This window comes from Protopterus annectens, chromosome 1.part2 (assembly GCF_019279795.1).
Source record: "Protopterus annectens isolate FY-2018-M chromosome 1.part2, PAN1.0, whole genome shotgun sequence".
NCBI lineage: Eukaryota > Metazoa > Chordata > Ceratodontiformes > Protopteridae > Protopterus > Protopterus annectens.
In genome coordinates, this window is record NC_056727.1 from 206,240,541 (window position 1) to 206,255,629 (window position 15,089).

The 15,089-nt window shown below is 39.8% G+C and overlaps 1 protein-coding gene across 1 annotated transcript in view; it reads right to left on the minus strand.

Moving 5' to 3' along the window:
- LOC122788613 (WD repeat containing planar cell polarity effector) overlaps window positions 1-15,089 on the minus strand; it is a 2,136,001-nt gene that overhangs the window by 769,132 nt on the left and 1,351,780 nt on the right. The window contains exon 12 of the mRNA XM_044055516.1: window positions 9,746-9,809. Coding sequence (XP_043911451.1) covers window positions 9,746-9,809 — 64 coding nt within the window. The remainder of the gene's footprint in view (window positions 1-9,745; window positions 9,810-15,089) is intronic.

Sequence of the window (15,089 nt, forward strand, 5' to 3'; positions counted from 1 at the left end):
GAGAGATGCCAACAACCTTATTACATAAGCCAGGTGTTTCAGAAGTATGTGCTTGCTGTCCGCTTGGATCAGGCAGTCGTCCAGGTATGGGTATATTTGTATCCCTTGAAGTCTGCAGAAGGCAATTACTGATGCCAGGCATTTCGTGAATACTCTGGGTGCAGTAGATAAGCCAAAGGGCAATGCAGAGAATTGATAATGGGTTGAACCTGCAAGAAATCTGAGGTATCTTCTGCAGTCTTGTCTGATTGGGATATGCAGATATGCCTCCTTGAGGTCCAATGTTACCAGCCAAGACTCCTTGCCCAGCATGGGAAGAAGCTGCTGTAATGTGAGCATCTTGAATTTTGGCACGAGTAAAAAATGTGTTTAGGATGGATAGGTCCAAAATAGGTCTCCAATCTTTTCCCTTTCTTGGTACCAGGAACAGTCTGGAATAAAAACCTTGACCGTGTTCTTGTGCAGGTACCTCTTGAATAGCTTTCATGTCTATGAGATCTGAAATTTGTTTTTGTGCCTCTGCCCTTTGATTGTGTGGCAGGTTTGGCATGCCTCTCATTTTTGGAAGGGTGTGAAAGTGGAATCTGTAGCCTCTGTCTATAATTTCCAGGATCCATTTGTCTTTTGTGACAATATGCCAATTTTTTGAAAATAATGCCAGTTTTCCGCCTAAAGGTGCTGCCATTTGAGCCTTGCTTGGCATGCAAAGGGGAAAGTCATTGGTTCTGCTTTCTGAATGGCTGTGAACTATCCTCACCACCTCTTTGTGTAGGAGCTTGCCATTGTCTGCCTCTAAAAGATCCTTGAGATTGCCCTCTACCCCTCGGGTGCCTGTATCTACCTCTTTGAGGTCTGTCCGTGGCTGGAAAGGACCAATTTTTGGAAGGCCAATTTCTACTGAAACGTGGAGGTTGTACCTGTAGGAAATCTTTCACTGTTTGCATTGATTTTTCCTTTTCCTCCATTTTCTTTAATACCTCCTCAGCTTTAATGCCAAACAATACATCTTTTTGTAGAGGTGCATCCAGTAATTTAGCTTTAACATGATCTGGTAAAGTTTGCTCTTTGAGCCAAGCATGTCTACGTATGACTGATCCTGTAACAGCAGCTCTACATGAGGCCTCTAAAGCATCAAAACCACATTGTAAGGTATGTTTACCCACTTGTTCTGCACTATGTAACAAATCCTGCAACTCCTTCAAGTCTGGTTGTTCAGGTTGTGACATTTTGCTTTTCAACTGTGATAACAGAAACTGTTGGTACTTTAACATATGGAACTGACAGTTTAATGCCCTCATGGTTAAGGTGGCCGAGGTGTATACCTTCTTCCCCCACCTTTCTAAAGCTCTGGAGTCTCTCTCTGAAGGTAATGGATTTTTAGCAGTGGAGGCCTTAATTCCCTTGGGACCCTGTGAAATAGTTTCTGGGTCAGCCCCATGGCTTTTGTATAGAAATTGGTGTGAAGCAGGAACCCGGTAATACCTGTCAGGCTTGACTGGAGCTGGAGGTAAAGAATCTGGGTTAAGGCAGGCCTCCGAATACACATCATCTAGTATGTCTAAGACGGGAGGTATAGCCAGAGGCGTGTGCTGAGGGAGCAAGAGGAAATCCCTAAGCCTTTTCTTGGAGTCTGAGTACTCTTGGCCTTCCCAGTGGAAGTGTTCCCTCAAGGTATGTAAGGTTTCCTCAAAAGAGTAATCCTCAGGGGGGGAGACAGAGGGAATGGACTCCTCTGCATCAGAATCTTCAAAAGGGGAGTAAGAAAGTTCCTGGTCTTCAGAATGTTCTGAAATAATGGAGGCCTGGTCCGAGGAAAGGGATTCTTCCTCCACTCTGGGTCTTTTGTCCGGAGGGGGTTGAGAACCCCTAATAAGAGTAATCAAATCCTCAGCCATTTTGAGCATCTGCTTTTTAGGCATGGGGCCTTGAGAAGGGCCCTGTGAGGCTAGTCTTTTAGTATGCATGGCTGCTTTAGACTTAGTGAAAGCCTTGATGGAAAAAGAAGAGGAAGGCCTGAAGACACCTTGAGAGGTGGCAGGCCTGTCTAAACTCTGAGTTTCAATGCCAAGAGTGGCTTCGGTATCGGTAGTCGGGGTGTGGGCCGAAGAGCCTGCGACCTCGTGCACTGAAGACGCTGCCAAAGAAGTGTCATCGGTAGTCAGGAGCTGCGTAGGCACCTCACTGAGAACTGGACCACCTGTAGTCGGCTTTGGCGTGGTGTCGGTAGAAGTCGCGGACCTCGTATGTCGGTCCTTATCTTTGTGTCTTTTACTTAAAACTGGAGTCGGAGTATCCAACGACATAATGTAATTAAACTTTTTGCCAAAATAGTGTTGGGCGAACTCCACCTGATGCTTAATAGTGCGTCTGTTGAATGTAGCACAAAAACTACAGGCCGAGACGTCGTTGTCTGGGCCTAAGCAAGGAATGCAGAGGGAATGAAAATCCTTATGCGGTATTTGCTTCCCACATGAAATGCAATTATTAACTTTGTCTGACATCGGTCTGAGGCAAGAAAAGTTTCCCCAATGGGGTACTTAGCTTTCAAGAAGACTTCGATTGAAAAATATTAGTAATCTCAGGAGCTGGCCGACCGGCACTTGCGAACTGCTTCGGCTTCGGGCACTGCGCGGCAAGAAAGACTGAAGAAAATGCTGTCGGCTGGTTCCTTTATACCCCTGTCGCACTGACGTCAGGCAAGAAGCGACGACATCCGACGCCGGACCTAGACTTTGGAATTCAGCCGACCGAGGACCCGCCTGACGGCAGGATAACCCATCTGTTATGACTGCAGCTGTATGCACGATGAACATCATATTAAAAGCGTAAGAAATGGGAATTGTGATAATCCACTAGCAGTTCATTTTAGGAAAGATCATTTTAGTAATTTTAAGCTTATTAAAGGATGTATTTTGGAGCAAGTTAATGTACATATGGAGGAATTAGTCTCTTTGAAAGAGAACTCGTTTTATAAGGAAGCTGTTTTTATTTTAAAATATAATATGTTAATCCTGAAAGGGTTAAATACTGAATTTAATTGGAAATATCTTGTTAATTAATGTTTTCGTTGTGTTAATTTGTTTATTAGTCTGTATATTTATTGAGTGTGATTCTAATGTTTAGCTATTCCTTGAAGGCTTTCTGGCTGAGGTGCTACAGTGAATAATAACTTTTTTCTGTGGCTGTTGTTTTGCTATTTTTGTTTGGCTGTTGTGGTTCTGTCAAGTAAGAAAAAAAACACTGACAGTCTGCAGAATCACAAAGTCCTGCCACTATACGTAAAACCTAAACAACCTGTACGAAAAAAATAAATACAAATTAATAATACTTTTTATCCAGTTGTTCACACAATGTATTAATTTATTTTACATTTGTTTACCAAGATAGTCCTACTGGATTCATGTCCATTTTCAGCGGAGGCCTGGGGAGAAAAGCTCCAAAAAGACATTCAACAAACTATTCCATTTTTATAGTTTAAAACATAAAATAAAATACAAATAAAAGGAGTTTTACACAGATGTAAACAAACACAAAAACAGATACACAAACAAATTATTACATTTTTACTCAGATGGAAAATTCTAGACTGTTTGTAAGAATGATAGGGTACTGAGTGCCTAGTAGGCTAACCTAGTAGTAGATCCAAGGAGATCATAGGATTTATAAGTTAAGAAACAATAAAGTGTAGGCAGAAGTCTTCTATGGTTAGAGTTAGTCTGGATTAGAACAAGGACATAGCCATCGTTTTTTAAAGTACTGAATCAGACTTTTCTTGAATTGAGGTAGAGAGAGTTCAGATGTAAGATAAGCAGGAAGAGTATTCCAAGTTTTGCCAGCAGAGTTAGCAAATAGATATTTACTGGCTGTGTTGTTGGATTTGAGAGATTGAACTACTAGTCTTTCAGATGAACGAAGTGCGCTAAGGTTACTGTAGGGGGTGATGAGGTTTTTAAGTACGGGTGTATTATCTGGTTGGTACAGGATCTTGTGAGCAACTATTAGTTGATGAACCTTAAGTAGGTTAGGCAGTTCAAGCCATTCTAGTAGATTTAGGTTATGACAGTGATGAATTCTGTAGGCTGCATCGGTAGCAAATCTAGCAATGTGATTTTAACTGCTAGAAAGTTTATTAAGGTCAGTTTTGCTAAGGTTTGTAAATAGAGGGAAAGCATAGAGGAGGGTGGAGAGTAGATGTGTATGAGCAATTACAGTTCTGGCTAATGGTGTTAGGAAGGGCATGATCCTATATAGTGAGCCAAGTTTTTTATTAACTGTTTTAATAGTTATATTGATATGCAGATCAAACTTAACGTTATTATTTATTATAACTCCTGACAGTTTGGTTGAGGAATCTGGGGAAATAATGGTGCCGTTGTTGGATTTTAATGTAAAGGTTATAGGGGCAGACCTGTGAGTGGGGGAGAAAAGCAGCAGTTTGGTTTTATTAAGGTTTAACATGAGATGACAGTTAAGGAGCCAGTTTTCAACTGTGTTAAAAGTATTTTGGGATAAAATCTGCAACTCTGTAGGTTAAGTGTCGGAGCATACTAAAGTGGAGTCCTCCACATATTGAATGCATGTTGCATTTGGGATGACCTTATACAAATCATTGATGAAAATGGAAAATAATAGTGGACGTAGTAAGGAACCTTGGGGTACTCCAAGGGTGATGGGTAAAAGGGTAGATAGTTTGCTCTACCATAGGACAGCCTGTTGTCTACCACTGAGATATGATTGAAACCATTGGATGGCCTGGTCCTCTAGGGCGATGGATTTCAAAGTGTTTATGAGTATTTGGTGCTTTACCATATCAAAGGCTTTTGTAAGATTGAGAAAGATAGCAGAGGAAAGTTTATTATTGTTTCGGTGTTGGTTAATGATGTCAGAGAAGGAGAGGAGGGCTGAGGTTGTACTATGGAATGGTCTAAAGCCATGTTGGGTGTTGGCTACAAAATTATTATGGATAAGATAGTTCAGGAGTTGATTGTGGATGCATTTTTCCATAATTTTAGCCAAGGGTGACAGAATAGCTATGGGTCTATAGTTTGAAAGTTCAGTAGAGCTGCCCCAATTATGGAGTGGGATGACATGGGATATTTTCCAGATGGAGGGAATGGATGCTTCAATTATAGTTCTATTGATCAGGATAGTAATGGGGTATGCTATGGCATCTGCAGCTTTTTGCATATATTCTGCAAGGAGGAGATCAGATGACAGGGTGGTAGGCTTTCATTTTTTAAGTAATTTTCAGACCAAAAATGTACAAACTGGCTTGAAGTTAAAGGGGGAGTTGGGAGCAGGGTGTAGTGGCCGGAGAATATGGGCATCTAGGGGATAATTGGTTAGCTAGATTCTGGACGGGTTGTTGCAAAGAAGCTGTTAAAGGTATTGGCAATTTCTGCTGGGGGGTTTTGGTTAGAATCCAAGAGGGTAGGATTGAAAGACTGTCCTGGACTAAGGAGTTTGTTTATACCTACCCAAAACTTTTGTGTCTTGTTTTGTTTTTTTTTTCCTTGTAGATGACAGTAATAGTTTTTCTTGTCTAATGTGGTGGATTTTTTTGTTTCACTTCTTAGCTGTCTCTATCTAAGTTGATCTATGGGTTTTTTGTGGTCCTCGAAGTGGCCCAAACCCTATTTCTAAGTAGCAGTTTATGTCTGGTTTCTTTTGAGAGCCAAGGAGCAACTTTTGTTTTGGTTCTAATAGTCCGTGCTGGAGCATGGGTATTAAGGATGGATAGGAATTTGGTATTAAAGTAATTTACTGCTTCTTCAAGTGGTAATTGTTTCTGAACTGACCAAGTGCAAGGTGTGAGTTCATTTTGGAAATTTGTGCAGTTGAAATTCTTATTGTTCCTTATTGTTTTAAAAATGGACTGGTTGTGGATATCAGCTTTTTGCCTGATTAAATAGGTGAGGAGCTGATCACTTACATCATCAGGCAGGGTCTCACTCTTGTATTTGAGGGGATGGGTGTTAACAAGAATCCAATCCAGAATACTTGCTTTATTGTTGGGTTTACTGATCCTAGTGGGGGAGGATATGACCTGTGAAAATCCATGAAGGTTTATGTGGTGAGTGGGGGGGGGGGGGTGTTCCAATCTATGTTGAAGTCCCAAGTACAATGGTTGCTTTCACACAGAACTTTTCCCTGATAAAAAAAATAACAGTGAGTTTTCACATCAGTTTTCTAGCAAAACATACCGAAAAAAATGGGTTTTCCTCAAAAAAGTATTTTTCTTTCCCATCAAGGGAGTTATCTGTCCAGCTTTGAAATATTGCTAGCTGACTATCTGACAGGACCTGCAGAAGGAGCACTCTTTGGTAGCAGGAAAGCTTTGGGATTTTTGCACTCTACTGTCCTTTATATGGATCTCCTTACAGTTAGATTGCAAGAAGGGCACCCTTTAGCTTTGAAAAGCTATCCGGTAGCAGTAGGGAAGGACCCATACAGACTTTGCTACTGTAACAGTGATCTAATGTTAAACATCTGACCATTTGGTTCTAGGCAGATACAAGCTGGATCCCTTAGAAGGATACCTTTTAACACTTATTGGTAAAGCTACTGATTTTTTTCTTTGAATGTAGGTATCACTTTTAAAGAGGGAAAGATACTGCACCAGTAATTTTTCCTCCCCTGATAACATAGGCAAAGGGTTCAGTCATCAGTAAATCACTTTACATCTCCCTCACTATGGAATGTATAAGGTTGTTAACACTCATCTAGATGAATATAAAGCTGTATACATACCCAAAATTATGAAGGATCCTAAGGGCACTTATGACATCCCTAATCTTGGCACTAGAGAAACATACAGTGTCATGAGTGCAGTATTAGTGTGCCTAACAATGGCGTTACTAATCACCATAATGTTTTGCTGTCTACAGGCCTACGTGAACTTAACATGTGATGCTTAAAATTTTGGTGATCTACAAGAGTTGTTTGTGAAGTGTAGTGGAGAATATAGAAGAGATACTAGGTGGTTGAGGTTTACCATGTTGGTACCTTGGAGGCCTATATAGTGATTTTTTTTTTTTATAATCTCAGCATATTATGGTTTGGTGTCAGGTTGCTGTTTACTAATGGAGGGGCTACGTTAAGACACACCTCAACTGTAAGTATATACTTTTGTCTCTCAAAAACAGAGTCTTATTGAATAGTAATGGGTTGTCAGTAAACAAGAGGCAGTTGCTACACTGTCACAGCAGGCCTAGTACTTTCAAAATGACTACAGAAAGGAGGGGGGGTGGGCAGGTCAGCAAGCAAGGCCTCCATACTGACAGAATGTAGATTAAATGCTATGTTTACTACAGTGCAGAGAGTACATAACAGATGGGGATCTACTGGGATTACTAAAGAGGACCTAGCAATAAGCCCTAGAAAGAGGCAAGGAAAATGTAAGATTACTGGAAAAACACCTTGTGATCGTATATTGAAAGGGTGGTTACAAGGAAAGCAAACATATAGATTGACTGTATTTCTTTGTAAGAATTCATTTTAAACTGAGGAATCTGATGACATAATGCTGAAGGTTGTACGATAGTTGGTTCTGGTCCTAGTAATTGATTTTGAACATGACAATGGAACTGTACTTTAAGTATGGCATGTGCAACTATTACTGCAATCTGATTTGAGATCAGAAACAATACTTAGTTAGGACTCACATATTTCCCATGATAAATACAGAGATTGTCTCAGTACTCATTATTTTGACTTTACTAAACTGGTACTTACTGCTCTTGTGAGGTAAATTGTTCCTTTATTTTTTAAGCTTCTTATTGTAAATAATTAAAAGAATCAAACTGTAAATAAATAAAAAAAATATCTCTGCATATCAATGGACATTGTCTGGCAATGTACAACTCATAGCTAATTAAAGTAGCTGGAAGTTATTTTTTCCTGGCTAAATATGTGTAATTTTCTAAATTAAGTCTGCCACCCACATCTTCAAGTTCTGCATGATGACATTTTTTCTCAAATGTAAGATCTAAATAAAACATTGGGTATTACATTTTAATTACATATGAAAGTAAAATATAGCACTAAAATTCATAATTTTAGGTAATAAGAAGTTGTGAGCCTACTGTTGTTAGCTGTTATTCCTAGTTGTCTGGTCTGCTTTGTTCATAATGGGTAGGCAATGACATGTTAATCCTAACAGAAGGGGAAAAGCTGGTTCCACTGTTCCTTTGCTGCCTGGATCCCCTACGCTGTTACTGGCTCTGAGGAAGCCAATCAAAAGGAATGTCTCTTCCAAAGCAGACTTCATTGTTACAGCATCTTTTTTACTTGGAATGTTTTATATCAACTTGTGTGATGAAGGGAAGCTTTACATATTATGAGAAATGAAAACATGCAAGTAAAGTGCACCATTTACTCAGAATGTTTAACTGGGATCTCTAATAAATTTACAGTCTAGATACTATCTAATAAAATAAAGGGTAACTGCTATTCAAAACTCTGATTAAATGACCATCCTAAAAGGAGAGACATTCAGCTATGAAGTAAGAAATGTTTATAGCTCTTGCCATCTCTATGCGAGGGTACTGCTTTCTCAGTGACACTTATGTGAGCATTCTACGTCACAGCTTCCTGCAGTAGATATTTGCTTGATTAACAACTTTCAGCTTATAAAATTATTCCCCTTGATTCTCCAGTGGGCTGCTTAAAATTCTGTTAATAATCTACTGTTCATTGGATAACTGATAGATATGAGCTTGGTGATTTACTGCAACAAGTAAAGGTTACTATATTCAAGCAACATCTTTTTTTTTTCTTTACCATTAAAATTGAGTTTGGAAGGTTAACAAAGGAAAGATTTACTGTGCAATTTAACTTCTAATTTACTACTGAAGATCAAACAACCGCAATAGGGCAAGTGAATTAACAGAGTAAATAATATTCACAGGCAGGACCAAGATTAATTAAAACTGCAGAATGTCTTCATTATGTAAAATAGTTAAGCAAATGAGCCTTTCAGAATTTTTTTAACAAGACTTTTCCTATTGTTTCTTTTGAAAACAATCAAACCAGCTGCAGAGAAGCAGCTTGCTGTGAAACTTAGAAAGCACTATTGGCTTTGTCCATTCAACCTCGCTGTGACATTGTGCTGCGAGATCTAACAAGACAAGGGCCACATGCAGGGGCTACACAGAAGACCTTTAGGGGCAAGTTAATTTTTCTTCTGTAGCTAATTAAATGGGAGGGCCAAACGGGGGTGAAATGTCAAACCCCCCTGGGTCCAAGATACAGCTTTGTGGTTTTAAAAGTACCTGTAGAAGCGTTCATAATTTGTCACTTTTCACAGGAGACTCGGACACATACTGAGCACATTCAAAATCCACAGGACATGCTCCACCCTTCAGGCCCTGCCTCTGCAGCTGTAGTTCTTCAGAGAATGGATTAGAAACATTTTAAGCTTATTAGCCTGAGAGATGTCATCCACTCTTGCCAGACACAGGCATAGAAAAGTTCAAGAATGTTCAGACTAATACCTGAGAAATATTAAAACAACCTTGAAGCCTTGCTAAAAGAAATGTCAACAAATCAAACAGATACTAGACAGCTATTGACCAGTACCATAAGGACATGGTGTAAGCAGCAGAAAAAGCTCATGTCTCTCTCCCAATGTCTGGGACAACAGATGACACTGATCTGCTTTAAAATGCACAAAAGCTGACAAGAAACACAAACTTGTGAGCAGCAGGTGAAGATGAAGAATAAAAATCAACAGAAAATGTCTTACCATAAAGAGGTCATGAGCACCAATGTCAACAGCAAGCAGGAAAGCCTTTTCAAATCTTTGATATCTGCAACAAACAAAAAAACTGTTCAGTATGGGATATTTATTATGAATTTTCTTAGAGTAAAACTAATGTTTCTTCATTCTTCATTATTGTGTATATGTGTGTGCATGTCTAAATATATGCTCATGCGTGTGTGTGTGTGTGTGTGTGTGTGTGTGTGTATGTATATATATATATATATATATATATATATATATATATATATACACACACACACACACACACACACACACAACTCCTGCATTTTACAATTGCATCAAGAAGATACAAAGACAGCCTAATGATAAAATGCTTCCTTCTCTTAATACTTAATGGAAACTGTTTATTTACTCTTTTTTTAACCATCAGAACCTTCTACTAATGCAGCTAATTCTATGTAATAAAATTTGAGATTTATGAATTACTTTACCATAGCTAGCCCCCAAACAGTATACATTATATAATACCTACACTAGTGTAACATTAAGGTCACATATTTATAATTACATTTCATTTATTTCATGTAAGTATATTTAACTTAAAGAACTAGGCAAATTATTATGTGAAACAACCTCCCAAACATATTCAAAAGCTACTGTTATACCTGCATTGATACGAACAGCTTCTCATAACCATTACTGAATAACTCCATGTCCAAAATGTGTATATTAAAGAGATCCATACATTAGTGCAATAAAAGAAAAATAATATAATCATAACACGTGCATAGGTACAGTGGTGTTATCATAGTGCTTTGCTCTTGCTCATTTTCCAGTATTAATCCAAGTATGACAATATAAGACAAAATTCCTGACAAATCCACTCATTGGCTTCCCATCTACAGACACAGACAGGAGATGTATCACCCCACCCCAACTCTGTAGAATGTCAGCTCCACAACACTGCATTAGTTTCACTCACGAAGACTACATTATTTCTGGTATCTCAGCAATTTTATTTGACTAGCAATGTTCGTCAACTATGCAATTTTCCCAAATTCATTAATGCCCAGCAGTCAGCTTGCTTAGGAATTCATAATATGGTTCAATGTCACAAAGGAAACTAGAAAAGTGAAGCAGCTTTAACATGCCCCATAACGGGAAATACCAATATTTCCTTAAATGCCAGGTTTTGCAAGATTCTATATGCAAAATCAGCACAACTATATATCACTCTGGGGGTTCCCAGAGCTACCAGAATTTCATGCTGTGTCAGGTCTGCAGGATGTAAAAAAATAGCATGTCATTAGCCACTGCAGCAATGCAACTGGACTCAGGCTAGATCCTACATAGCAGTGTCAAATTCATGGTGGTAGGAAGTAAACACACCAAGGTAGCTTTTAATTTGTGGGTGCTAAAACATACATTTAAGCCACGTGTACTCTTGGGGCTGCTGTACACTGAAGCCTTGCAAATCTACTCTGCCTGTGATCCCTCCCCAAAAGAATGGGGACATTAGAATAATCCCACTGTCCCAGATGGACCTTAAATCCCAGGCTCTACTGCCAATCTCAGGTTACCAAGAATGTAGTGAACCACCCCATGTCAGCAGACTGAATAAAAGATCAAAATCACTTATCTGTATTGTGCAAAGGTCAGTACAGTAAAATAATAGGGGAAGATAAGTATATCTCATTTCCCACTCATGAACTGCTCTTCACAGGCAACAGCAGGCATACATTGCACCTCTTGCTTTAAACCAGTTGCAATCACCAAGTGCAAGATAATGGACAAGAATTATAAATACCACTTAATAAAATAATCTATTACACAACATAAAAAAGTGCCCATGAACAACTACCACTGCCTGTTCAAGAACAAAACACACTCATAGATAGCAATCACTATTCTTTCTACCATACTGAAATCTCTTATAAGAAGGCTGTTTATCTATTTAGACAGCTATCAGCTCCAACTTACCACCTAGCCATGCATTTTAAGGAGGTGGACAGACTGCATAGCTCAACCTGCTTCATTACCCAATGGGCCTTATCCTTTCACTAACGTCAACTGGGTGCACAGTTTTTTACTAACAAAATTGCCAGCTTAAAATCTGTTTTTTCCTCTTGCCTCCATGTCCCCTTACTCGTTTCTGGCAGGGCTCACGCCTCTTCCTGGCCATTGCTTGACATTCTAAATTATAAAGAGCCTATCTGGACCTCGCCAAGGCTTTCGATACCATCCCCCACTCTGGAATCATAGATAAACTTAATAAGCTGGGCGTAAATCCCTACATCACTCAATGGGTTGCCAACTGGCTTACTGACAGAACCCAGACTGTAAAAGTAGCCGACTCCAAATCCAGCTCCAGACAAGTGACAAGTGGAGTTCCTCAGGGTTCAGTCCTGGACCGCTCTTGTTTGGCATCTACTTCTCTAAAGTACAGGCCAACATTTAGCGACTCTGGCTAACAAAATTTGCAGATGACTGCAAACTGGGAGCCATTACTGAATCCCCAAATGATGTGGATATTCTACAAAAGGGCCTTACAGAAACAGGTGCTTGGTGCCAGAGACATGGGCTCGAGCTTAATGCCAAGAAATGTATAGTTATCCCCTTTGAGAAAAACCATGTACCCATGAATTACAACATAGGTGGCAGTCCACTAAACACCGAAAGTGTGATGAGAGACTTGGGGACACAGGTGGACAGTGGGCTCACTTTCACATCACCACAACAATCAGGAAATCCTTCTATATGGCACACCTCATCACTAAGGGCTTTTCATCCAGAAAAAAGGAGGTCATTGTCCCACTGTACACATCCCTCAGACCCATTATAGAGTACAACGCCCTGTTTGGTATGTACCTCACAGGACATCTTCAACAGCTGGAAAGGCCACAGAAATACCTCACTAAAAGAATCACAAGCCTAAAGCAGATGCCCTATACTGACCATCTAAAAAAACTCCAGCTATACTCTGTGGCATATCGTCTACTCAGAGGAGATCCCTGCTTAACATACAAGGCCATGTCAAACCCTGAGCTGTTGGACATGCTCCACTTAATGAAATCCCAATCCCTCAGAGCCACATGGTCCAGGGATCTAAACCTTGTCATCACAATGAACAAAACATGCTGGAGGGACAGGTTCCTGACCCAGAGACTCCCCATACTCTGGAACAGACTGCCCATACATGTCAAGCAGAGTGCCTCCTTGGCCCTCTTCAAAAGGAACCTTGACGACTGGATGGGAGATAGGAAATTCACGCTGGGGATCACATCGGTCACCCTGCTAGACAGGGGTCCAGGGAAGTAAATATTGTGGGAAGAAATATCCAGGGAATTGTTATGACTAGGCTTGTATAGGCCCTAGGGCTGATAGCCTAGTACCAACCTATGTACCTATGAAAGTCATTTCAAGCATGCAGTCTATGACATGTGGGTTGGACTCTCTAAGGTCTAAGCTAATTATCACTAGCCTGGATGTACAAAGTGCAGTAGTCTAGCAAATATTAGAGTCTTCTTTGATGTTTGGGGTTTTTAAAGGAGCCCTTTTATATATTCACAAGAAAATATCCTTGCAGCTTAATGTCTTTGATAACTTCTACCCTATCTCGAATTTAACTTTCTTAAGGAAGGATATCAATAAAACTATGCACAGCTTGACTCCTACCTTATGATCAGTGGGCTTCTGGACCCATATAAGCCTGGCTTTCTCTATGGCTCTCATACCACTTAACCTGCAGACTTTGAAAATAGGGGTAAAGGCCCTTGACAAGCAAGTACATCCCACCAAAGATCTGGATATCTAATTAGCATCAAATTTGAATACCAAATAGCACACAACTCTTCCCGCTTACAGTGGAAATGTAGGCTACTACTCAAAAACAAGTGGTTAAAAAAACAGAGAGTAATATCTGTACACTTTATCAAAAAGATTTGCAAAGGTCTATCACACAGGGTCATTTACCTTTACTTCTGAAAAAGAGAGATGTAAAATGTGTGACCTCTTTAAATTGTGGTGTCACTAGTATGTTAGTCTTATAGTGTATTTTTGTGTGTGTGTGTGTGTGTGTGTGTGTGTGTGTGTGTGTGTGTGTGTGTGTGTGTGTGTGTGTGTGCTAAACAGCTTCGCCACCCTCGTGTGATGAGGGGAATTCAGAAAATTAAGTGAAGAAGTAAATGAAGTCTGAAAACATGGACATACCTCAAAATTAGGTACATTATGTGCTGGGGTAAATCAGGTCTGAAAATAGAAATGTCCCTCCAAAACAGGGACAGTTGAGAGGTCTGATAGCCATAGCACAAAAAGCACTCTTATTAGAGTGGTAAATAATCATTTGTTTGCTATAGACAGGAGCAGTTAATCTGTTCTTGCCTTGCTGAATATCTGTTCTGCATCTGACACTATCATACTGATTAAGTTTTTCTAATCCTATTGTGGTTTATACTATGCAGTCTTTGAGTAACTCAACTTTTACATGTCAGGTTAGATACAGAGGGTGGTCTTCAGCTCTTCCTACCCATACACTCTGGAGTGTGGAAAACCACAGGGTTCACTGAGCCCTCTATTTCCTGGTGCTTATGCTTTTATTAGGGGATTTCATAAAGGAAAGGCTCAGCATATCAATATTATTGTTGACAGCACCTGGCTTTATCTGTTCTTCCTACAGGACAAAATAGTGTGTGTGTGTGTGTGTGTGTGTGTGTGTGTGTGTGTGTGTGTGTGTGTGTGTGTGTGTGTGTGTGTGTGTGTGCGCACCCACTTGATAAAAAAATTGGAGGCCATTCATCACAGAATAACAAATAATCAGCTGAAATTCAGCATTTCCAAAACGGAGGCTATTACCATTCATGCTATTATGAAAGAATCATCTGCTTTGATGCTTCTGTCTTTCATCATTTACAGTGGCAACAGACCTGAGTTTGTAACTAAGGAGCACAATCTAAATGTTATCTGGGACAACCTGGTGCTGGTCATGGTTAAATCATTTAATTTCCATCTTTGCCACACATACTTCAAGATGATCTCTCAGTACCTTTTCAGCTCTGGTCTTACTCTGCCTGAATTACTGTAATGCCTTTTGACTGGGGCTTTCTTAAACTGAAACTTTCTGCAGGTACTGCAAAGTGCATCACATTACCAACATATTATACCTGTGTGATCAAATCTGAAATAGTTTCTGATCTGTTATCAAACTGTATTCAAAGTTTTGTTTCTGGTTATCTTTCTATACACAACCTGGGTCCTACTTAACTGAGAGAGCTTATAATGCCATATTGCTCCCTCTGGCCATTGCACTCTACCACCCAAAGGATGATAGTGATTTCCGAGATGTATTTGGACCATACCTGCGGAACTT